We start from the raw sequence: 26,484 nt of genomic DNA on the forward strand, positions 1-26,484 counted from the left end.
TGATCACCTGAGGCAAGCACTGAGTCAGCCACAGGAGCACAGGTGAAGGCAATTGTAGTGGAATTCCAAGGTCACAGCCTGAACCAATGGTTAGGCTACATGAGTGTGCGGGTGCCTGGAGTGGGGGGGTGGTTTGGAGCTATTCCTTCCGTCTCTGCATTACTTCCTGTGCAATCTGAGTCTGCGTGGGTCCTCCTTTGCCCCCGCCCTTCTCTCTGGTGGCACGACGGTACGAATGGGGGAGGGTCACATTCCTCAGCTTGTCCCTTTCTCCAAACTGTTACCGGGAGGGGTGAGTTAATTCCTTTTTGATATCTTTTCCTCGTGTGCCTATTTCTCAAATAAAGGTTCTGTCATTGCCTTCATTTGTTCTACAGCAATTTACCTGTGTGACGGGAAGGGGTGGAGCCTGGCTCCACCTCTCTTGGACCCCATTTAAGGGCTGACTGCCACTGAGGAGGGATCCCTTTCAAGAGATTATGTCTCTTGGAGTTTTTTCTGTGAGCCTAGGACACAGGTGAGCATTTTCTTTTATTTTTGATTGTCCCTTTCCAACATGATAATCTTTGTAGCTGTATGATCTGTGGATACTGGCCTAACCACGCTGCGCTGTATGTTTGTTGATTATACAATCCTCATTCATAATAATTTGGTTTGTTGGTAAATTCTTCCTATCTCATCTCTATTACTTGTTCATGAGTAGTTGTGAGGTACTTCTCTATCCCAGAGCACAGCTGGTGTCACTTGATGTTTGCACATGCTGTGCACCAGCCACCACTACCTTCCTCATTGAGTGTATATCTCTGACACTTGTTTGTTGACATACGCTGTCAACTACAACGCATCATTGCTGCTGCTCTGTTTTTTCCTCGGGAAGCTGGGGGGTGGGGCGTGAGCCTACTGCCCCCCTGTCATGGAGTTATCTAGATAGATCTGTGCCTGTGACACGGGGGCAGTAGGCTCGCGAGCCCACCCAGCTTCTTGAGGAGAGGGGGGGGGGGGGGGGGAAGGAGCAGCAGCAACAATCTAAGACGGAGAACTTATTTTACTAACTATGATGTTGGAATGCCAGATGACACGATATAATACAATCTCATTGGAAGTAAGGATAATAAATCAAATGAAAAGAGAGTTTCTGAAACCGAAAGCCCTACTTGATGAAGTCGCATGGCTTGGAAGCACACCCACTCCTCCCTGGCAGCAAGCGAAAGTGAAAAAGACCGCGTGCAACCAGATGACGTGTCTTTCATGATGTATCTTCCTTCTCTGACTGTGAGACCCTCTGGGATACGTAGTTCTTCTCTTTTGTTCATGATGTTATGATGTGTGTAGTGGAATTCCAGGGTCACAGCCTGAACCAATGGGTGGGCTCTGTGAGTGTGTGAGTGCGGCGGCGCGGCGGTACGAACGGGGGAGGGACACATTCCTCAGCTCGGCTCGGTCTGCGCGCTGCTACCGGGAGGGGTGAGTCGATTCTTTTTGATATCTTTCCCTCGTGTGCCTATTTCTTAAATAAAGGCTTTGTCATCACCTTCATTTGCCCTACATTTTGGCGAGCCAGGCAGCCAAATATCTTTAAAGATACCCAATTATAAGCCTCTTAAAATAATTACCATGACATTTTTGAACAATTTCATGGGATGGTTTGGACGGGGAAAGGCTAGCCCCATAAGTGAAGTTTTGCCAGGGCACATCCCGGGATTCCTAGGATCCCCATATCACGGGATTGCCTGTATTATTGAAAAATGGGGTCCCCTACGGGATGCAGGAAATGTTCAGGAATCCCCAGCCCGCCTGGCTGAGTATTTCAGTAGTCTAAACAAAAACGTACTCACTACACGAGAACGACAGTTAGCTGCCTCCACGGTGGCGTGGCCGCTGCTGATGGCCTTGAACCGGCTAAATATAACTGAAGGGGTTCTCACTGATGAAAATCAACTATTACGCGACCGTGTGGAAGAACTGGAAAGACAGGTTGCAATTTTGAGAGGGAAAAAACCTAACCCTATAATTCCGGTACAAAAAATCCGAAACATCTCTCTAGAAATAACTGGGGATCCTATACAAGAGAGTCCACATGAACTGGACTCAGAAAATGAAAGCACTAAGAAGTCAGATCTTGAGGCTCCACTAGAGCTAGATCCCTTTGAGATCCAACCAGTTGTAACTCAAAAAACAAAAAAAACGCAGGACAGGCCAGCGGGGCTGCCCCCTGACCAGTGGCCCCCTGCCCAGAGCACACTACATGTAACAGCTCGCCCATACACGGCAGCTGAATTAATGGATTTAGTACAACGCTTTAGACAAAAACCGAGAGAAAGTGTGCCAGCATGGTTACTCAGACTATATGACATGAGGGCAGAAAGCGTTGTGGTGAATGGGCCAGAAATCTCAAAACTGGCATCAATTACTACTCACCCGGCCCTCAGGCAAAGACTATATGCGGCTGTGCAACACAATGAAGAAAATCATTCACTGATTGCATGGTTAATGGCCGCATGCCGTGTGACATGGGCAAATAAAACGGACATACCATTAAATACCGGCCTGTGGTCCTCTATGGAGGACTTACAAAATTATATCCGAGAATTAGGTATGAAGGAGGCAATTTATGAGGACAATTTTGAGAGCCCAGATATGATAAAATTTTTCCGCAGGAATGAGGGACCTCATCCTGCAGCAGGCTCCACCACATCAGTATGGAATTTTGGTATCCATACTAAATCCCCTAGTGGCCTCAGAGGCCATTATACAACAGGCCGCCCAATTGGTGGCAGATCTGGGGGAGACAGAGCGCCTGCGCGCCAGGCGCAATGTCTGAATGGTGGTGGAAAAGTCGGACATCCATCCTCCACCACGACCTAGGAGACCTGCCCCTAATGTAATTCAATCTGGACCCATCAGGGTCTCAAGAAAACAAATGTTTACCGACCTGATTAGGGCTGGAGTTGAATTTCAAAAGATCGATGGACAGCCTAACCAGGTCTTATTACAACTATGGAAACAGTTACCAAACAGTCAGAGATTCCAACGCTCCCCTAAAAGGGAAGGAGTTAGACTCATAGAACGGATTCCACAAAACACGTGGAATCTAGAAGACTTCATAGTCCCATCAAAAAAACGTAAACCTCCTCAGGTGGCCCGGGCAGCCACAGTTGAGCCATCAGAGGAAAAAGACTTAGGGATTGCACAGCTGATGGCTTGACAGCGGAGCCAAAATTCCCCAAGACTAGGGTCTCCAGAGGAGACCGGAGACCCTACGTTGAACTAACGATTCATTGGTCCCGAAAGAATGTACAGCGGGTTATGGCATTAGTAGATACTGGGGCAGAAACATCAATTATATATGGTGACCCAAACCAATTTTCAGGCTCTAAGGCAATGATAGGTGGGTTCGGGGGGCAGATGATCCCCGTAACACAAACATGGTTGAAATTGGGGGTTGGGCGTCTACCACCCCGGGAGTACAAGGTGTCTATCGCCCCAATTCCAGAGTACATATTGGGGATTGATATCCTGTCGGGTTTGACTCTCCAAACCACTGTGGGAGAGTTCAGATTAAGGGAAAGATGTATTAGTATCCGGGCAGTGCAGGCAATCATAAGGGGTCATGCAGAAATTGAACCTATTTGTTTGCCACAACCACGCCGGATCACAAATACAAAGCAGTATAGACTCCCGGGTGGGCAACAAGAAATTACCAAGACTGTGCAGGAGCTGGAGAGAGTAGGGATTATTAGACCTGCACACAGCCCATACAACTCCCCCATATGGCCAGTCAGGAAACCAGATGGTACGTGGCGAATGACAGTAGACTACAGAGAACTAAATAAAGTCACGCCACCGATCCATGCAGCTGTACCCAACATCGCTTCCCTCATGGATACATTAAGTAGAGAAATAGAAACATACCACTGCGTTCTGGATCTAGCAAATGCATTTTTCAGCATTCCAATTGCTAAGGAGTCCCAAGACCAGTTTGCATTCACGTGGGAGGGCAGGCAGTGGACTTTTCAAGTTCTACCTCAGGGGTACGTGCATTCACCTACTTTTTGTCATAATTTGGTGGCACGTGACTTGGCAAATTGGAACAAACCATCTACTGTCAAAATGTTCCACTACATCGATGATTTGATGTTAACGTCTGACTCAATCGAGGCATTAGAAAAGACAGTACCATCATTAATTACTTATTTACAGGAAAAAGGATGGGCTATAAACCCACAAAAAGTACAAGGACCAGGGCTATCAGTTAAATTCCTGGGTGTTGTCTGGTCAGGTAAGACTAAGGTGTTACCCAGTGCGATCATTGATAAGATCCAAGCGTTCCCGGTTCCTACGAAACCGAAGCAGTTGCAGGAGTTTTTGGGTATATTAGGATATAGGCGATCCTTTATTCCCCACTTAGCACAACTGCTAAAACCCTTATATCGATTAACAAAAAAAGCCCAAGTATGGGATTGGGGTAGAACAGAACAAGAAGCCTTCCAGCAAGCAAAAATAGCTGTTAAACAGGCCCAGGCGCTAGGTATATTTGATCCGACCCTTCCAGCCGAACTAGATGTGCATGTGACCCAAGAAGGGTTTGGCTGGGGGCTGTGGCAGCGCCAGGGTTCTGTTCGAATCCCAATTGGGTTCTGGTCACAGATTTGGCATGGAGCAGAAGAGAGAGACAGCATGGTTGAAAAGCAGTTATTGGCTACCTATTCTGCATTGCAGGCAGTAGAACCAATAACTCAGACCGCAGAGGTTATTGTCAAAACAACTTTACCAATTCAGGGGTGGGTAAAAGACCTAACTCACATTCCTAAGACCGGGGTGGCCCAATCACAAACAGTAGCACGCTGGGTTGCCTATCTTAGCCAAAGAAGCCGCCTGTCATCATCTCCACTGAAGGAAGAACTTCAAAAGATACTTGGGCCAGTAACATATCACAGCGAGACACCTGAGGAAATAGTGGTTACTTGTCCAGAAAAGAGTCCTGTACAGGAGGGAAAATACCCTATTCCAGAAGATGCCTGGTATACAGATGGATCCAGCAGAGGGAACCCAAGTAGGTGGCGAGCTGTCGCATACCATCCCTCAACTGAAACAATATGGTTTGAAGAAGGGGATGGACAAAGTAGCCAGTGGGCTGAGCTACGAGCTGTGTGGATGGTGATAACTCAAGAGCCTGGCAACAGTGCACTAAACATCTGCACAGATAGTTGGGCAGTCTACCGAGGGCTCACGCTCTGGATAGCACAGTGGGCCACTCAGGATTGGACAATCCATGCCCGACCTATCTGGGGCAAAGATATGTGGGTTGATATATGGAACGTGGTTAGGCACAGGACCGTACGAGCATACCACGTCTCTGGACATCAACCCTTGCAGTCACCAGGCAATGATGAAGCTGACACACTGGCTCGAGTCCGATGGTTGGGAAGTACACCATCAGAAGACATAGCTCACTGGCTGCATCGGAAATTACGGCATGCAGGACAGAAAACCATGTGGGCAGCAGCTAAAGCATGGGGGTTGCCCATACAGTTACCAGATATTGTCCAGGCATGTCAGGACTGTGACGCTTGCTCACGAATGAGACCAAGACCTCTGCCGGAAACTACGGCCCATCTCGCTAGAGGACACAACCCATTACAGCGATGGCAGATCGATTATATAGGTCCCCTTCCTCGATCTGAGGGGGCCAGATATGCCCTAACTTGTGTCGATACAGCGAGTGGACTGATGCAAGCCTATCCTGTAGCAAAGGCAAACCAAGCCTCTACCATCAAAGCTCTAACTAGATTGATGGCATCATACGGGACTCCTGAGGTTATTGAGAGTGATCAAGGTACACATTTCACAGGTGCAACTGTGCAGAAGTGGGCTGAAGACAATAACATTGAATGGCGGTTTCACCTGCCCTACAATCCAACAGGAGCAGGCCTAATAGAAAGATACAATGGGATCCTGAAGGCTGCTCTGAAGGCAGATTCACAGTCCTTGCAGGGGTGGACCAAAAGGCTTTATGAAACCCTGCGAGACTTGAATGAGAGACCAAGAGATGGCAGACCCAGTGCTTTAAAAATGCTGCAGACAACTTGGGCCTCCCCACTTAGGATACAAATTACAAGCAAGGACACCTCACTCAAGCCACAAGTTGGCACAATGAATAATCTTCTGCTCCCTGCCCCTGATGACCTAGAGCCCGGGAGACACAAGGTAAAATGGCCTTGGAAGGTGCAAGCAGGACCAAAATGGTGTGGTCTCCTTGCACCTTGGGGGAGATAGTTAGAGGTTGGGGGATCAGTAAACCCTTCAGTAATCGGTGTATGGCCAACAGAGGTAATAGTTGACACCCCTGTTTTCATTGCAAGGGGGACATTAATCATGTCCATGTGGCAAATTAGAACCCCCCCTTTGGTACCCTTTATAGTGATTCAGTCGCAGATTTCGGGCCAAAGAGTGTGGTATCGAAGGCCAGGACGTGCCCCGATACAGGCAGAGGTGTTGACTCAAGACCGAAATACAGCCTGCATCTTACCGTGGAGGGCGGACCTACCCCTCCTCGTACCTATTAAACATCTGTTTTACTCCCCTTGAGGTTTTAAGTTCACAGGATGGCCCGCAGGAGCAACATCACTCAAACACGCTTATGAGGAAACATCATGACACCCTGTGACGCACTGCTGAACTTTTGGGGACTGGAGAGCATGAATCAGAAGCGCTACTGGTCCTTGAAAAAGATACGCCTCGAGAAAGAACATCAAGTACTGGCCCAACAGAACCGTGAAGGGGACTGCCACTGATTGCCTTTATTGTCTTGACATCCTATATTGCGGCGGGTGTTGTGTATGCGTCGCGATGCGCATTGTGTCTTGGGCCACCAGGTTGCAGGGGCTCACCCCCTACCTGCTCAGTCATTGGTTCATGCTGTGAAGGGGTGGAGTGTAGTGGAATTCCAGGGTCACAGCCTGAACCAATGGGTGGGCTCTGTGAGTGTGTGAGTGCGGCGGGGCGGCGGTACGAACGGGGGAGGGACACATTCCTCAGCTCGGCTCGGTCTGCGCGCTGCTACCGGGAGGGGTGAGTCGATTCTTTTTGATATCTTTCCCTCGTGTGCCTATTTCTTAAATAAAGGCTTTGTCATCACCTTCATTTGCCCTACAATGTGGAATACCAATAGCAAAGTTACAAAACCATGACAAGTTACTAAATGGCTTGGCTACTGGTAACCAGATTGGTGTGTGGCCTTATCCATGCTGTGCCTTGGCTGAATATTGCTCTCCAGGGGACTTGGACAAGTCGCTTGGCGACAAGTGGTGCCCGGACAGGGTCTTTGGAGTAAGATCGAACAGAAAAGGAACCTTGGATTAAGAGGGAGCCGAGGCAGCGGTTGCAGACGGTTGGCGCTGGACAAACTGCAGTGCTGCAAGTGTTGCGGTAGCTGGAAGTGGGGCGCCAGACAAGCCGCAAGTATCGCGGTAGCTGGAAACGGGGTGCCGGACAAGCCACACTGCTGTGTCGCAGTAGCTGGAAGCAGGGTTGCTCCCTGCCCTCTTCCTCCACGATGGAGTGGGAAGCTGCAGAGAAACTGCTCCTAACTATCCTCTCTAAGAGAGGGGAGCAAGTGTCTCTTAAAGGCCTGTCGGAGCTGGTAAAATGGGCCTGACGACACTAATATCTTACGGAGGCGACACTGATATTCAGTGTTTTGGAATGGAGTGATATAGGAGATCATATGTGGGACTGTAGGATATCTGGGGGGAAGGATGAGAAGTTACTGAAGCTCCTGGGACCGGTGTGGCGTGCTGTTGCTAACACCTTGAAGGCCATATGACCCCCTGCTGAACAGCTGCCACTACAGCTGCCTCCACTGTCACCCGGTGCTCACCATGGGAGTGCAGGGCTTTCAGGACTACATTGAGAAGCACTGCCTCAGTGCTGTGATGCCCGTTGAGCTGCAGAAGCTGGCACAGGGCAGCCTGGTGGGGGTGGGGGGGTGGCAGTGGCCTCCGCAGACCCTGCTGTGCCTTCTCATCGACGCTGACAACTGCCTGCACCAGCTCTACGGCGGCTTCTACACGGACTGGGATGTTTCACTGAACTGATTGCTGCATTAAATGTCTTGCTGCCTTGGGATCCCCAGGAACTGTAACTTATGGGGTCATAGGCGACAGGGAACATGTCACAAAATTGGACCCAGACCTGCTTTGTATTTGGTAATACCCAGCAGGGCCTAAATCCTTATAAAGGGCTGAATTGGACCTCTTGGACTAATGTATCTAGCAGTGATAAATTTACTTATTGGGATGCTGGTGATTACTGTGGCACCAATACATCAAAAAGACAGGGTTTGGGTGCCTATGGCGCAGCTGCAAAAGGTAACAACACGACTATATGGTGCAATGGCTCTGCAAAGGCATTGCTTCTGGACATCTTTTTGATCTGTGGAGACAGAGCGTGGCAAGGCATCCCCAGCCGGGTGATAGGTGGACATTGTTATTTAGGAAAATTAACTATGTTTGCCCCTATCTTTGCCCAGCTTTGAAACATTAGTCTCTCTAACCACTAACCGCATGAAGCGTGCTCTGCTAACCCCTGAATGTGATGATAACATTGAGCACTTATCGCTTGCCACAGGGGTTGCACTATCGTTTTTCGAACAGCTTCCGCTTGATCAAAACAGCTTACAGCATGCCTTGCTACAAAATCATGCTGCCATAGACTTTCTGTTATTAGCTCAAGGTCACGGGATGGCTTAGTGGCCTTGTCAAGGAGGGCCTTTGTCTACTGATGTTGCTGGTGGTGGGAATCCTCATAATTTGTTCGGTTATTGCTGTTGTTAAGAAAATGCTCTTGAAGGTTACCTAGGCTGTTTTGCTTGTGCAAGAAAAGAATGGGGGAATTGTGGATGGATGGCTGACCCAGGGAGGTCATGTTTGTCTCCTCCTGGCTCATATCCTAGAAGAAAGACTCATGAAGGGCTCTTCACAGAATCACAGGGATTGGAAGGGACCTCAAGAAATCATGTCCTACCTCCCTGCTAAAGCAGGTTCCCTACAATAGGTTGCTCAAGTAGGCTTCCAGATGAGTCTTCAATACTTCTATGAAAGGAGACTCCACAACCTCTCTGGACAACCTGTTCCAGTGCTCCGTCATCCTTATTGTAAATAAGTTCTTCCACACGTTTGCATGGAACTTTCTACGATCAAGTTTTTGGCCACAGCTCCTTTTCCTATCACTATGCACTACTGAGAAGAGCCTGGCCTCATACATTTGCCTCCCGCCTCCCTTTAGATATTTATAAACGTTAATAAGATCCCGTCAGTCTTCTCTTCCCCAGGCTGAAAAGACCTAGGTCACTCAGCCTTTCCTCATAAGGGAGATGCTCCAGGCCCTTTCTCATCTTTTTGGCCCTCTGCTGGACTCCTTCTAGGAGATGATCTGGCTTGGGAAGTCCCTGTCCTCAAAGCCTCTATGGGCATCTGGCAGTCTTGACTTTGTTAGAGGCACAACTTGAGTGAGACCAACCTCTGCTCTAGGCAGACTCTGATCTCTTCCTGGTCCAAGTTGTACCTTCGTCCTGCACACTGAGATCTGTAGGGCTCCTTCCTCATGACCTCCTCACAGCCCCTGCACCAGGGTCCCACAATAGCCCCCCAGTACCATCCTCCTGCAGTGAGGCTCCTGGCTGAGCACCATCTTCCCTTCATCACACCTCAGGTTGTCTGCAGCCCTGTACCAAGCTCTGCACGCCTGCCCGTGGGTTGAGAGCGGCTCAGCCTGACCACAACTGCTGACTGCTCCTGGCTTCTGAAGGACATTTGCAGATGCAGAACTTGACCTTATGAACACCCGGATGCTCTCAGTTCTTAACTACTAAGAGTATGCCAGGAATGTTTAGTTTTAAAATGACTTTTATATAACTGTGATGTATTAATTCTGCTAGTATTACTTTTCTCAGTGCACCAGGCTTACACACACACACACACACACACACACACACACAGCTATCAGATCAACAATGGGACATAGTAAAAACACTTATTTTACTGTAAAACCTTTCTCAAATATTGGGGCAACTCAGGACCGTACTCCTTCTGCTGAATATTGCAGAAAGGTTATCTGCCCAGGCTACCAGAAGAACAAAGGCTGGGTAATGCAGTGACAAATCAGACCAGAGGGTGGCAAGCACAACAAGCAACACCTGACTGCAGCAGGAAGCACAGATCCCTCCTTCCCTTTGAGAAAAACAGTTGTGTCTCCTTGTTACAGTTAGAAAGGTTATCATGGTGGAATGACAAAAGAGACAAACAGAGAAAAAATACTCACCCATATCCAAAGATCTAGGCTCTTTAAAAAAAACACACACTGCATGGTGATGCTTATACAATTGTCTGTTGCAATGCAGGTTGACACAATGTAAGATGATTGATGATCAGTGTGTGGTTGAGGTTCATGTCCTTTCATGGGCCAGTGCTCTGTGGTGTTACTGGAGGCATGCAGTCATGTGGTGAAGGTCCACCCTATGCTCCATCAGTTCCACATAGGCCATCACTGGGTATCGCACGTGATCTCATGGCAACACTGGAAAGCTTCAATGGCATTTCACTCATTCCAGTGATCCTAGAGACTCAAAGACTCATGGAGAGTAGTACAGATGTTTCAGGGGTACCAGGAGGGGAAGGTCTGCCCTCCAGGGCAAGATACAGGCCGTATTCCTATCCTGGGTCAACACTACAGCTTGCACTGGGGCATGTCCCAGCTGCCTGTACCACACCCTTTGGCCAGATATCTGCGGCTGCAAGACTATATCAGGAACCAAAGGGGGTGTCCTGATCTGCTATAGGGACGTGATGAGGGTCCCTTTGGCAATGAAGACCGGAGTGTTGACCACAATATCAGTAGGCCATGGAACCGATTACCAGAGGAAACACTGATCCTTCCACCTCCAATAATCTACCCCAAGGTGCAAGCAGACCACACCACTTTGGTCCTACCTGCACCTTCCAAGGCCATTTTATTCTATGGGTTCCCAGACCTAAATTCTCAGCAGCAGGGAACAGATTATTTTAATTGCCAATTTGGGGTCTTACCTGGTTATCAGTGCCCGTTATTTGGATCCAAAGTTGGGAGGCCCATGTTGTCTGAAGCATTTTTAACTCAACCTGGCTGCTGGGGTAAAAGGGAACAAGAAACTCTTTTACAAGTATATCAACAGTAAGAGGAGGACCAGGGAGAATCTCCATTCTCTACTGGATGAGGCTGGCAATGTGACCACTGAGGATAAGGAAAAGGCAGATGTTCTGAATGCCTTCTTTACATCAGTCTTTAAAAGTCAGACAAGTTATCCTCGGGTTTCTCCACTCTCTGACCTGGCAGCCTTGGCTGGGGAGCAGACTAAACCCCCCACAATTCAGGAGGAAACAGTCAGACCTGCTACTCCAACTGGACTGCCACAAGTCCATGGGGCTGGATGAGATTCACCCGAGAGTGCTGAGGGAACTGGCGGAGGTGATAGCCGAGCCGCTTTCCATCATCTATCAGCGCTCCTTGTTGACGGGTGAGGTCCAGAAGACTGGAGGCTTGCCAATGTGACTCCCATCTACAAGAAGGGCTGCAGGGAGGATCCAGGGAACTACAGGCCTGTTAGCCTGACCTCGGTGCTGGGGAAGATTATGGAGCAGATTGTCTTGAGGGAGATCACATGGCATGTGCAGGACAACCGGGGGATCAGGCCTAGCCAGCATGGGTTCACGGAGGGCAGGTCCTGCTTGACCAACCTGATCTCCTTCTATGATCTAGTGACCCGTCTGGTGGATGAGGGAAAGGCTGTTGATGTAGTCTACCTAGATTTCAGCAAAGCCTTTGACACTGTCTCCCACAGTATTCTCCTGCAGAAGCGGGCAGTGCGTGGCTTGGACAGATACACTCTTGGCTGGGTAAGGAACTGGCTGGAGGGCCAGGCCCAGAGAGTGGTGGTGAATGGAGTTAAATCCAGCTGGTGACCGGTCACGAGTGGTGTTCCCCAGGGGTCGGTGCTGGGGCCTGTCCTGTTTAATATCTTTATTGATGACCTGGATGAGGGCATTGAGTGCACCCTCAGTAAGTTTGCAGATGACACCAAGCTGGCTGGAAGTGTCAATCTGCCTGAGGGTAGCGAGGCCCTACAGAGGGATCTGGATAGGTTGGATAGCTGGGCTGAAGCCCATGGGATGGGATTCAACAAGACCAAATGCCGGGTCCTGCACTTTGGCCACAATAACCCCAGGCAACGCTACAGGCTTGGGGCAGTGGCTGGAAGACTGTGTAGAGGAAATGGACCTGGGGGTGTTGATTGACGCTAGACTGAACATGAGCCAGCAGTGTGCCCAGGTGGCCAAGAAGGCCAATGGCATTCTGGCTTGTATCAGAAATAGTGTTGCCAGCAGGAACAGGGAAGTAATTATCCCCCTGTACTCAGCACTGGTGAGGCTGCACCTCGAGTACTGTGTCCAGTTTTGGGCCCCTCACTGTAAGAAAGACATCAAGGCCCTGGAGCGTGTCCAGAGGAGGGCAACACAGCTGGTGAGGGGTCTGGAGCACAGGCCTTATGAGGAGTGGCTGAAGGAGCTGGGATTGTTCAGTCTGGAGAAGAGGAGGCTCAGGGGAGACCTTATTGCTCTCTATAACTACCTGAAGGGAGGTTGTAGTGAGCTGGGGGTCAGCCTCTTCTCTCGTATGACTAGTGATAGGACTAGAGGGAATGGCTTCAAGCTGCACCAGGGAAGATTCAGGCTGGTCGTTAGGAAATACTACTTCTCTGAAAGGGTGGTCAGGCACTGGAATGGGCTGCCCAGAGAGGTGGTGGAGTCACCGACCCTGGAGGTGTTCAAGGAATGTTTGGATGTTGTGTTGAGGGACATGGTTTAGTGAGAACCATTGGTGATGGGTGAATGGTTGGACTGGATGATCCTGTGGGTCTTTTCCAACCTTAGCGATTCTACGATTCTATGATTTTCAGGGCACTGGATCTGCTGTCTCAAGGTCTTTCGTTCAGGTCCACAGAGTTTCATACAGTCTTTTTGTCCACCCCTGCAGGGACTAGTAGTCTGTCTTCAGGGCAGCCTTAAGAATACTGTTATAACGTTCAATGAGGCCTGTCCCCGTCGGATTATATGGCAGGTGGAAGTGCCATTCGATGTTATTTTCTTCTGCCCAGCGCTGTATCATTGCACCAGTAAAATGGGTCCCTTGGTTGCTCTCGATGACTTGAGGTGTCCCGTAGGCAGACATCAATTTTTTAAGTGCCTTGATGGTATATGCCTGGTTTGCTTTTGGTACTGGATAGGCCTGCGGTTGCCCACTTGTGGTATTGACGCAGGTCAGGGCATATCTCACCCCCTCAGACCGAGGGAGGGGCCTTATGTAATTGACCTGCCATTGCTGGAGAGGATTGTGTCCTCTAGCAAGATGGGCTGTTGTTTCAGACAATGATATCGGTCTTGGAGCAAGTGTCACAGTCTCGGCATGCCTGGGAGATGTCAGATAGTTGTATGGGCAGCCTCCATGCTTTAGCAGCTGCCCACATTGTCTTTTGTCCAGGATGCCGTAGCTTCTGATGTAACCAACGGGCGATGTTCTCAGATGGTGAATTCTCAATCCATTGAACTCGAGCCAGTGTGTCTGTTTCGTCATTTCCTGGTGATTGTAGAGACTGATGACCAGAAATGTGGTAGACATGTACAGTCCTGTGTTTAACTGCATTTTGATATGTCTAACCACATATCTTTGCCCAAGATTGGCCGTGCGTGGATAGTCCATTCCAGGGTGGCCCACTGTGCAATTCAAAGAGTGAGCCCCCGGTACACAGTCCAACTGTTTGTGCAGATATTCAGGATACCATCCCTGGGTTCCGTGGTTATAACCATCCACACGGCTCACAGTTCTGCCCATTGGCTGCTCTGACCATTCCCCTTGTCAAACCAGATTGTCTCGGTGGAGAGATGGTATGCTATTACTCTCCACTTGCTCAGGTTGCCCTTGCTGGACCCATCTGTGTACCAGGCATCTTCAGGGATAGGATATTTCCCCTCCTGAACAGGACTCTTCACTGGTGGAGTGACCAATGTTTCTTTTGGTGCATCACTATGATATGTCACCGGGCCTAGGATCTTCTGGAGTTCTTTTAGTGGTGATGAAGACAGACTACTCCTCTGGCTGAGATAAGCGACCCATCATGCCACCGTTTGTGCTTGGGCCACCCCTGTCTTAGGAAGGTGGGTCAGATCTTTCACCCACTCCTGAATTGGCAGGGTGGTCTTAGCCAGGTCACACGCCACTAGGTTATGGCAGTACATTGGCAAATGCACGTACCCCTGTGGCAGGGCCTGAAAGGTCCACTGCCTGCCTCCCCATGTAAAAGCAAACTGGTCTTGTGATTCTTCAGCAACTGGAATACTGAAGAATGCATTTGCTAAATCTAGGACACAATGGTACGTTTTTATTTCTCTACTCAATGTGTCCACTAGGGAGGCAATATTGGGTACGGCTGCATGAATAGGCAGCGTGATCTTATTTAGTTCTCTATAATCCACTGTCATTCTCTATGTTCCATCTGACTTTCGCACTGGCCATATGGGGGAATTATATGGGCTATGTGCAGGTCTTTTATTGCCAACTTTTTGTAATTCCTGCACCGTTCTTGATATTTCATCTTTTCCACCCAGGAGTCTATACTGTCTCACATTAGTAATCTGGCGCAGTTTTGGCAGGCAAATAGGCTCGTGCTTCACATGGCCTCTCAATATTGCCTGTACCGCCCGGACACTAATACACCTTTGTCCTATTTTTGCCCAACCCCCAATTTCAACCATGTTTGGGTGACCGAAATGGCCTGTCCCCCAAAACTACCAATCATCACTCTATTACCATTGAATTTAGTCAGAACCCCATAAATTATCGATGTTTCTGGGCTTGTATCAACCAACGCCATAACCCTCTGAATATTATTTCAGGACCAAAAAATAGTCAATTCTACATAGGGCCTCCGGTCCCATCTGGAGGCCCTAGGGAAACTAACATCCCTCGTCACACCATGAATTGCGCTATGGCCAAGTCTTTTATCTTTGGTGCCTCTGGCATCATGGCCCGTGTCAACTGAGGAGGCTTCTTTTTGCTGCTAGGAACGAGAAAATCTTCTAAGTTCCATGTTGTCATTGGTAATTTATCAATAATTCTTACCCTAGGTTCTTTGGAGTAATTTTGAAATTTTTGATTGTCCTTTAACTGTTTCCATAGCTGAAGGAGGACACGATTGGGCTGACAATCAATTTTTTGCAAATTGCACCTCAGCCCAGATTAAGTAATTAAACATTTGCTTTCGGGATACTTGTATGGGTCTCGATTGAGGAGTTTGTGGAGTTGGTCTCCTAGTTTTAGTTACTGGAAGAACTTCTGCTTCTTCCAATGTTCAAATATTGCACCTGGTCTGCAGGCGCTCTGTCTCTTCCAGATCGGCTACCAGTTGGGCAGCCTGTTGGACTACAGACTCTCAGGCCACCAGGGGGTTTAGTATAGTAACTAGAGTCCCACATAGATGGGAAGGGGCATGTTGTAGGATCAAGTCTCTCATTTCTTCTGAGTGCTTTACCAAATCTGTGCTGTCAAATGTATCTTCATAGATCGCCTCTCTTATACCCATTTCGCGAATGTAATATTGAAGGTCCTCCATGGAGGACCATAACCCTGCATGTAATGGTATGTCTGATTTATTAGGTCAGACCATATGGCATGCCACCATCAACCAATCTATTATCGAGTGGTTTTCTTTGGCATATTGGACGCCAGCTTATAGCCTCTGCCTAAGGACGGGGTGCACAGTCATAGTTGCCAATTTAGAGATTTCTGGCCCGTTGACCATAACACTTTCTACCCGAGTCCCATAATCTTAATAACCAAGTTGGCACACTTTCTCTTAGGCTTTTCTTGGAACCGTCGTACTAGGCCCATTGATTCCACTGCTGTAGATGGACAAGCTGTCACATGTGAGTGAGTTTGGGCAGGGGGCCACTGATCGGGGGCAACCCTGCAAGTCTATCTTGTATTTTTTTTGTTTTTTGAGTTAATATAGGACAGATCTCCAAGGGATCCATTGCAAGCAGAGCAATGAGATCCAATTTAGAAGTTTTATTTTCTGGATGAGCCAGGTCTATTGATTCAGGAACCTGGTACTGATCTACTGAAATGTTAGGGAGCCGCCCTGTCGGAAAAAATCTGGCTTGCTTTTTTTCCCTGTCAGTATACCAAGTTCGTGCTCTAATTTCTCTATGAGGTCTCATAATAAATGATTTTCATTTTCTAAGGTATTGGACCTCATTTTGCCCTGATTTAAAGCATTTAACAGTGGCCATGCCACAGTAGAGGCAGCTAATTGCCATTCTTTTAAAACCAATGCATCTTTGCTTAGCCCATGAAAATAGTCCACCATGCGGAATTGGGAAATATTTCCCATAACACATAGGGGACCCCATTTTTCAATTATGGGTGCTAATCCCAGAAATCCTGGGATCTGTCCAGGGATCATTTTGTCTAGAGGGGAATGTTCTCCCCTGGCCCATTTATAGATATTCTAAAGTAATAACATTATATAAATACATAAATATATATATAAGTATATTTGCTCTGCCTTGCAAGGTGTATAATCAACAAATATACAATCAGTAAAATGCCATGGTAAGGCTGGTATTTTACAGGCTTTATAACTAGAAGGATTATCACATTGGAAAGGGATTGACATGCAGAAATCAGACCCTATAGCCAGTAAGGATATAGAGCAGGCACGTGTTTATTGGTGACGCACGTACATCCTGGTGCAAGGGGGATCACTCCACCAAACTTGCACACCGTCAGGAGAAATTGTGCTATAGATATAGGTCAAACTAATACATAATCAATAGTTGTCAGGAATTCAGATACATATTCATTACATTCCTGAGAGCCCATTAGCATGCAGTCCCTCCCCCCTTGCACGTGCATAATAGGTCGTGATGACAAAGGCTCGTAGTCTTCCTTGCTGCAAACTTCTGGCCCCAAAGGGGGGCCATCCCCCGAACCAGTTTCAACTTGCCCTGTAGACATCTAATCACCTCTCTGCCAGAGGTTTTTGAGCTGCTCTCCAGTCCTTATCTTTATGGCCTTCATCCCCCTTGTTATTCCAGACCTAGTGTCTGTGAAAGTGCTTGGAATCACTTGTTTTCTAACACTCTACATAAACCATCTCTACTTGCCCCTTACTTCTACTTTGTGAAGCTACTTTCCCTTTTCTTGCTGTGAGGCCCTTCTCTCTATAAGGGCAGGATCCTGTTCTCACTCTTCAGGATAATCAAAAATAAATGAAAATGCTCACCCATGTTCTAAGCTCACAGAAAAACACCAAAGTAAGCAAACATAAGAAAGCACTCCTTTGTTGGTGGAAGTCAGCCCTTAAATGGGGTTTAGGAGAGGTGGAGCCAGGCTCCACCCCTTCCGGTCACACAGGTGGATTGCCTTCACCTGTGCTCCTGCAGCTGACATAGTGCTTGCCTCAGGTGATCAATCAGAGGTTCAGGCTGTGATTCAACATTTGCCATACAAGTACAATCACCAACTGCTTACAGGAAAAAGGATGGGGTATAAACACACAGACAGTACAAGAACCAGGGCTATCAGTTAAATTTCTGGGTGTTGTCCGGTCAGGTAAGACTAAGGTCTTACCTGAAGGATGAGAAGGACCCTGCAGTAAAAGAGAGAAGGGCCCCAGAGTAAAAAAGGGAAAGGGGCTTCACAGAAACTGGGGTAGGTGTAAATAGAGATAGTTTATGTAGAGGGTGTTAGAATAATAAGGGATTGCAAACACTTTTGCAGACACTGGGTCTGGAATAACAAGGGAGATGAAGGCCATAAAGATAAGAGCTTAAAAACAGCCCAAGGACATCTGGCAGTGAGGTGATTAGATGTCCACAGGGCAAGCTGAAACTGGTTTGGGGGTGCCCCTCCCGTGGGGTCAGACGTTTACAGCGAGGAAGACTATGAGCCTTAGTGAGGAAGATGATGAGCCTTCATCCCACGACCACCAGGATGAGACCCTCATGACTCACTACGCACGTGCGAGGGGGGGAAAGACCACATGCTAATGGGTTCTCAGGAATGTAATGAAAATGTATCTGAATTCCTGAAAACTATTGATTGTGTATTAGTTCAGCCTACATCTTTAGCATACTTTTTCCTGACGGTGTGCAAGTTAGGAGGAGTTATCCCCCTTGCACCCAGCATCTGTGCAGCGTTGATTAAACATACCTGATTTTATAACTACTTTGTGGTTATAGAGTTTGATTCCGCATGTCATACCCAGCACAATCATAGATAATTTCCAAGTGTTCCTGGTTCCCACAAAACTGAAGCAGTTGCAGAAGTGCCTAGGGATATTAGGATACTGGCGATCCTTTATACCCTAGTTAGCTGACATGGTTTTGTAACTTTGCTATTGGTATTCCACATCATAACATCATGGACAAAAGAGAAGAAGAACTACATATCCCAGAGGACCTCATGGTCAGAGAAGGAAGATACATCACGGAAGATACGTCATCTGGTTGCGCGCGGTCTTCTTCACTTTCGCTTGCTGCCAGGGAGAGGAGTGGGTGTGCTTTCCAAGCCGTGCGCCTTCATCAAGTAGGGCTTTCGGTTTCGGAAACACTCTCTCTCTCTCTCTCTCTCTCTCTCTATCGCTCTCTATCGCTCTTTCGCTATCTCTCATTTCATTTGATTTATTATCCTTACTTCCAATTAGATTGTATTATATCGTGTCATCTTGCATTCCAACATCATAGTTAGTAAAATAAGTTCTCCTTCTTAGATTGTTGCCACTGCTCCGTCTTTTTTCGGGAAGCCGGGGGGGGCCCACAAGCCTACTGCCCCCCTGTCACAGGCACAGTTCTATCTAGATAACTCCGTGACAAATTTTTGGTGGAGAATGCGGGCAGTCTGAAGCTTTTAACGTTAGTAGGAAAAAAGGATGTCTTTAAGCCAGAGACTGCGAGACTACAAAGCATTGCTGGTGTTGGTGTGACCTTCATAGATTAGATAACAGCCTGGGCAAGCCGCCAAACTCCAGACACTGTACTGAGTGGTTTCCATTTGTTTGTTTTTTTCTCTCTCCCCCCTCCCTTTATGTTGTAGTAGGCGCTTGGCGGGGATACCTGCTGTACGGGATAGGCCTCTCCCTAAGCACAGTGAAAGGGTGCTGTTGTGCTCAGACAGACTGTCCTTGCTAACGAAGTAAACAAGATAAGAAGGCGAAGGAATGAGGAAACAATAGGAGCCAAATAAGGAATTGTAGTAAGGGGCTAAGATTCAGTACGGACGAATCAGGACAGGGCACGATAGCTCAAGTAAAGGTATATAAGCTGTACTTAGTAGTGAATAGATGCCATTTTGCTGCTCATCATATTGGTGTGTGTCTGCAGTCATTTGGCCCTGATCAGGTAATTGGTCAGTGAGCGCAGAGGGCTAACACAGGTGGCTAACATCGCAGTTGCAGAAGGCAACACCTTTAGCAGTTAGGAGCTATGAGCTTGCACTTTATTGTCAGAGCACTGTATAAGGGATTAAAAGCTATCATGTTCCTTGCCAGTTACTGGTCTATAATTAACATCATCATTTCTTGCTGTGGAATTGTGTACAAATACAACCAAATAAGGGCACTGATGGAGGCACCTGCCCGGTGGCTTTATGCAATGTTGTATAATTTGAATTTTGAGACTTTCAAACCGGTTTCCAGGCTTCCCTCTCAGTTTGTCGCATGTTTTTCGAATACCGAGCTAGTGCTCATACTTGTGTGCATATTATCAATGTCCTTGAATGTATTCCTCTCCATTCATGCTAAGTGGAAGAAGTCTCCTCCAAGACCAGAGAATGCTGACTGGAAGGGAATATGGAGAGGTTTAGGAAGAATCTTAGAAGCGTGGGGACCCGCCATGCCATGGGATTTCACTCTTGAACATCTGTGGGATCCCGAGAAACTGAGCCAGCATTTGAGTCAGGGGCGGTGCGGCTTAGATAGATCAAAGGAGGTACGGCTTATCTGGGGCTTGGCTTGTGCCTACCGCGCTCTGTATAGTACTGTTCTGGAGAGAGAGAGTTTCCAAGTGGAGGTGCAAGCCAAAGGGGGAAATCTTCAAGTCAGACCTGATCAGTCACAGCAGACACCAGTAACAGTGTCAGTAGCCCCTGTAGAAGGCAAGAAATGGAAGCGGGTGTCCACGCGTCCAGAGCAAAAAAAAGAACAAGAAGAAGAAGAAGTGGAGGAGGAAGTAGAGGAAGATCCAGGCGAGGGGACTTCCTCAGAACCAAGAAAGGCAAAAGCAAAAACCAAGAGGCATGGAGAGGAGAGCGATGAAGAGGAGATCTCTATTACTGTTTGTCGACCTCTCAAGATGTCTGAGATCCTAAGCTCAAGAAAGGAATTTGAACGACGCCCGAATGAAACTCTTGTCACCTGGTTGCTTCGCTGTTGGGATAGGGGGGCCAGTAGCTTCTCTCTAGACGGTAATGAAGCCCGCCAACTAGGAGACATTGCCAGAGACAAATCCATCGACAGAGGAATTAGTAGATGCTTGGATGGAGATGCAACCCTCTGGGACCGAATATTAATAGCTGTGAGGGAAATGTATCCCTACAAAGAACTTCTGCAGCCTGCAATGAAAACGTGGGATACAATTGAGAAAGGTATCCAGTATTTGAGGGAAATAGCCCTGGTGGAAATGTTCTATGACCCTAATTTTGCTCCTAATGATCCACGCCAAAACCATGATCCGGAGAGAGTGAGGACGACACCTGACATATGGCAAAAACTTACAAGAGCAGCACCAGACAGGTACGCCCCCACACTAGTAGCCACATTCCACAGATACGAGGACCAACAGAGAAGACCCCTAGTTTTCGAATTGATTCTTACACTCCAAAACTATGAGCAACATCTACCCCCAACCCACGTTTCCATTTCAGCCGTCTCAGAGTTAGCAAACAGACTGGGTGAAGTACAACAGCAGGTGTCTCTATTGATTAATCGTGATGAACCCGTAGTAGTATCAGAAACGTTTGACGCAGATAAGGATAAGCAAAGGGGCCTAATGAAAGAACTGATCAAACTAATGAAAATCCAATTAATTAAAGAGGATGGATCCCCCTCCTCACCTGTATCATCAAAAATCTCTGCTATTGAAGGCAAACGCTTTCCTGCTTGTTGTAGTAGGCGTCTTGCGGGGCTACGGGATGTATGGGACAGGCCTCTCCCTAAGCATAGAGAGAGAGTGCTATCGTGCTGACCTTGATGCAGAGAAAACAGGAGAAGAAGGATGAGAAAAGAATGTGGAAATGGCCAAATAAGGCACAATGTTATCTGGTGTGAACCAATCAGGGTGGGACATGACAGCACGGTTATGTAAGTAAAAATGTATATAAGCTGTGTTTAGTAGTGAATAGACGCCATTTTGCTGCTCATCATATTGGTGTGTGTCTGCAGTCATTTGGCCCTGATCAGGCTAATTGGTCAGTGTGCGCAAAGGGCTAACACAGGTGGCTAACATCGTTGTTGCAGAAAGCAACAAATGGTGCCCCGTGTGAGGACCGTGTGAGGAAGCAGACTGTGTCTGGTGCCCTTTGCATGAATACGAGAGCTGGGGTGATGACAGTCTGATTAGCCTGCAGCAGCGGGGAGCCCTGCAGAAGACCGAGGTTACGGCGGTATTGATTGCAAGTGTAGCCTGCAGATTGGGGTGATGCCCTGCAGAAGATCGTGGTGATGACGATAGTGCTGGCCAGCAAGTAGAACCTGTTTTGCGGTGGGGCCCGGGGGGACGACGGGACGCCCACAGAGATCCGAGGTGATGGTGGGGAACTGACTATGGAACATGTTCTTAAGGTACTGCTTCAGTTTTGTGAAGATTACTTTGGCAAGTATGCTCCGTCTAAGAAGGATATCCACGCAGTTATTTCCCGGTTAGAGCGGGAGGGGGAGGTTAAAACCCCCCATGAGATTCTTGATCACCGGAGGTGGGATGATCTCACCTCTGCGTTCGTGCAACATATTATGAGTGCTCAGGAGGGCGGGTCGGATTTAAAAACTTGGTGTCTGATACTGGGGGCGTTGAAAGCGGCCAGAGTAGAGGGAAAGGTATTGGTGGAGGCTCGATACCTTTTGGGTCTCGGCAGTGGAGGCGAGACACCGGACCCGGGGGGGTCCGATGGGGGCTCGGGAGCAGTTTCTTGCAGGAGCCGAGAGGAGACGGAGCAGCCAATGACCGTTGGCGGGATGGCGCCGGCTGAGCCGACCGCGCTCAGTTCAAAAGAAGACAAACAACAAGAGAGTGAAAGTTCGTTGTCTCGTCCCCCTCCCCCGTATCCGGACCCCTCAGGCGGAATGTTGTATCCTTTATCAGAATTACGTCAGTGTTACCTGACTCAAGAGGGCGGAGGAAGCTGTGATCTACATGGGCAGGATCAACTTACTGCCCACATGGGGAGGGACCAGACAAAAGGTCCGTCCAATGCAGACAGGGGGCATAGCCTACCGTCTCTGGTCACTCCCAGGGGCGGTAGTGCGAGTGATAGTGTAGAGGAGAAAGAAGGGACTGGCTTTGAGTACAGGGGGAAGGATCATGTGACGGACTGGAATTGGATTAGATCAGAGGCTTTGGGGAAGGGTATAGTTCCAGAGGCATTCCTGGTGATTGTGAGTGATCGTGGTCCCGAATGGGTGCCGCCTGACCCCGGGGGTGTTACGCGCCTGGTGGAATTTATGGATAAAAGAGGCCTGAAATCGCCTCTGACATTAAATGCACTACAAACTTTGGCTGCACTGGGGCCTCTCTTCCCCCGTGACATCACAAACCTAATGCGCATGGTGCTCAGGCTGGTTCAATATACATTATGGGAGACGGACTGGATGGCTGAGTTGGGGGGGCGTGCCGGGGCGGCAGGGGTCGGCCCGCGCCGCTCCCTGCATGGGACCGGAATACAGCGGCTTTCAGGGAAGGCCGTGGGAGTGGCTTCGCCCCAGGGCCAGCTAGCGAGACTAAGGCCAGGGGAGCTAATAGCAGCCACAGATGCAATGGTGGCAGCGTTTAATAAACTTGTGCATAAGGCTGAACCATCTGCTCCGTGCACAGATATTACCCAGGGCCCGAATGAATCCTTTCAAAGCTTTGCAGACAGGCTTTTAGCTGCTGCAGAGGGGTCTGATCTCCTGAAACCGGCCCAAGGGCCAGTGATCGTTGACTGCCTGCAGCAGAAATCGCATGACAATGTTAAGGCATTGCTGCGAGCCGGCCCGAGTACGCTTAATATCCGGGGAGAAGTTATTCAGTATGTCTTAGATAAGCTCAAGGTGGCTCATTTAACTAATGAAGGGCTAGCCACAGCTATTGTCGTAGCTGTTGGCCTGCAACAGCAAAGATCGCTGCAGCAGCAAGGGCTGTGTTTCCGATGTGGCCAGTATGGCCATGTTAGAGCACAGTGCCCCTGTGGGGGAGGCCAGTCAGGGCCTCCTGATCGCAGGAAGGGCTTGCTAAAGGGTATGCGTTGTCGGGTATGCGGCAGTTAAACATCATGAATCTGGAAAAAAATCTGTGGGTACCATTGCGAGAAGTAATACCAGATATAAGTAACATATCTGCAAAAACTGAGTCTAGGTGTGAGTTTTCTACAGAAATTCTTCGTTGGCAAACCGAAGCCAACTCTAGAACAACTGAGGGACAGACGATGGGATCGAGAACCACTCATCAAGAGGAGCACTACACCTGCAATGCTGACACTTCCGATGTTGCTGATGTTTATGGTGTCCCTGGCGATTACAGTGTGTCGCAAACAACTACAATGGACGCAAGAACATATGCAGAAGATTAAAGAAGAGCGTGATCCCTTTGAGAGCTGACTGATCAGACTGTTTGAGGGAACGGGTTCATGGTTAAAGCAATTGCTTAAAGCTCTCGCAGTAGGGTTTGCAATCTTTGTGTCTTCCATGCTTTGTAGGGTGCTTGCAGAATTTCCTTCAACGACTGATGGAAAAGACTTTTGACTATCGTAGACTGCGTTGAAAAGTTGTAGAGGGGTTTAGGTTGTTGCGTTCATGCTGTAACAGGGCAAGGCTTGGCCGAGCACGGGAAAGAATTCCCTGTTGCTCTGATGATTGCTTAAGAATTGTAGAAGAAAGTAGGAGGAATAGTGTGCTGAAATATATTTAGGATTAGGCGTTTTGCGCTGCTTCGCGATGTATGGGTTAGGCGTGTGTGTAAGTAGTATTTAGCTTAGGGAGGGGGAGATGTTGTAGTAGGCGTCTTGCGGGGCTACGGGATGTACGGGACAGGCTTCTCCCTAAGCATAGAGAGAGAGTGCTATCGTGCTGACCTTGATGCAGAGAAAACAGGAGAAGAAGGAGAATGAGAAAAGAATGTGGAAATGGCCAAATAAGGCACAATGTTATCTGGTGTGAACCAATCAGGGTGGGACATGACAGCACGGTTATGTAGGTAAAAATGTATATAAGCTGTGTTTAGTAGTGAATAGACGCCATTTTGCTGCTCATCATACTGGTGTGTGTCTGCAGTCATTTGGCCCTGATCAGGCTAATTGGTCAGTGAGCGCAGAGGGCTAACACAGGTGGCTAACATCGTTGTTGCAGAAAGCAACACCTGCTCGAGTGAGGAACAACAATAGGACTGCATCACTTGTTGCCTTGTGGCGTTACCTCCGTGAACATGGAGTAGACATGAGGAAGTGGCATGACCAAGATACTCCTGTACTGCGAGCACGGGTGAGAGAATTACAGAACAGACCAACCACCAGTGTAGTTGCTCCAGTTACCACAGGTAATGAATAGATGGGCCCTGCCCTCAGTCAGGGGAGGGAGAGGGATAACAGAGTTTACTGGACTGTGTGCGTCCGATGGCCTGGCACATCAGAACCACAGAAATATAAGGCATTGGTGGATTCCGGTGCACAGTGCACTCTAATGCCCTCGAATCATGAAGGGACAGAATCAGTCCATATTTCTGGAGTGACTGGGAGTTCTCAAGAACTGACTGTGTTGGAGGCCAAAATAAGCCTCACTGGTAAAGACTGGCAAAAACACTGTATTGTGATTGGCTCAGGGGCTCCATGCATACAGGGTATTGATTACCTCAGAAGGGGGCATTTCAAGGATCCTAAGGGGTATCGATGGGCATTTGGAATGGCTGCTGTAGATACAGACAACATTAAGCAGCTATCTGTTTTGCCTGGCCTGTCAGAAGATCCGTCTGCTGTGTGGTTGCTGCAAGTAAAAGAGCAGCAGGTACCAATTGCCACAAAAGCAGTGCACAGACGGCAGTATCGAACCAACAGGGATTCCTTGCTCCCCATTCATAAGTTGATTCATCAACTAGAAAGTCAAGGAGTGATCAGCAGAACCCATTCACCTTTTAACAGCCCCATATGGCCAGTGCGTAAAGCCAGTGGAGAATGGAGGCTGACGGTAGACTACCGTGGCCTGAATGAAGTCACACCCCCGCTGAGTGCTGCTGTGCCGGACATGCTAGAAGTCCAATATGAATTGGAGTCAAAAGCAGCCAAGTGGTATGCCGCCATTGACATCGCTAATGCCTTCTTTTCCATTCCTCTGGCCACAGAGTGCAGGCCGATATTTGCCTTCACCTGGAGGGGTGTTCAGTATACCTGGAACCATTTGCCCCAGGGGTGGAAACACAGCCCAACCATTTGCCACGGATTAATCCAAACTGTATTGGAACAGGGCAGTGCTCTGGAGCATCTGCAATACATTGATGATATTGTTGTGTGGGGCGATACAGCAGAAGATGTTTTTGAGAAAGGAGAGCAAATAATCCAAATTCTTCTGCAAGCTGGTTTTGCTATTAAGCGAAGCAAAGTGAAAGGACCTGCCCAGGAGATTCAGTTCCTAGGTATAAAGTGGCAAGATGGGCGCCGTCACATCCCAGCAGATGTGATTGACAAAATCACTGCCATGTCTCCGCCCATTAATAAGAAAGAGACACAATCTTTTCTGGGTGTAGTGGGCGTTTGGAGAATGCACGTTCCAAACTATAGCCTCATTGTAAGCCCCCTTTATCAGGTGATGCAGAAGTATAATTTTGTGTGGAGTCTTGAGCAGCAGCAGGCATTTGAGCAGATTAAGCAGGAGATAGCCTGTGCCATGGCCATTTTGCCAGTACGGACGTGACAGGATGTAAAGAACATCCTCTACACTGCTGCTGGAGAGAAAGGTCCCACCTGGAGTTTGTGGCAAGGAGCTTCACGAGAGACCTGAGGCCGACCCCTGAGATTCTGTAGTTGAGTGTACAGAGGGTCAGAAGAGTACTGCACTCCAACTACGAAGGAGATCTTAGCTGCGTATGAGAGGATTCAAGTTGTTTCTTAAGTAATTGGTACTGAAACGCAGCTCCTTCTAGCACCTCGATTGCCAGT

General features: G+C 48.3%; 1 protein-coding gene across 1 annotated transcript; it reads left to right on the forward strand.

Annotated features, from left to right (window-relative positions):
- The first annotated feature begins 177 nt into the window (after positions 1-177).
- LOC107057342 lies at positions 178-24,581 on the forward strand. Its single transcript, XM_046905134.1, has 3 exons — positions 178-292; positions 378-517; positions 21,770-24,581. Exon 3 carries the CDS (start codon positions 21,911-21,913, stop codon positions 23,606-23,608), a length of 1,698 nt encoding a protein of 565 aa, XP_046761090.1. The 5' UTR covers positions 178-292; positions 378-517; positions 21,770-21,910; the 3' UTR covers positions 23,609-24,581.
- Positions 24,582-26,484: the final 1,903 nt, after the last annotated feature.

Source organism: Gallus gallus, chromosome W (genome assembly GCF_016699485.2).
Source record: "Gallus gallus isolate bGalGal1 chromosome W, bGalGal1.mat.broiler.GRCg7b, whole genome shotgun sequence".
Lineage (NCBI taxonomy): Eukaryota > Metazoa > Chordata > Aves > Galliformes > Phasianidae > Gallus > Gallus gallus.

Bases quoted from the DNA above. Each gene is read 5' to 3' on its own strand.
- LOC107057342 (XM_046905134.1), top strand. From the start codon at position 21,911: ATGGAACATGTTCTTAAGGTACTGCTTCAGTTTTGTGAAGATTACTTT.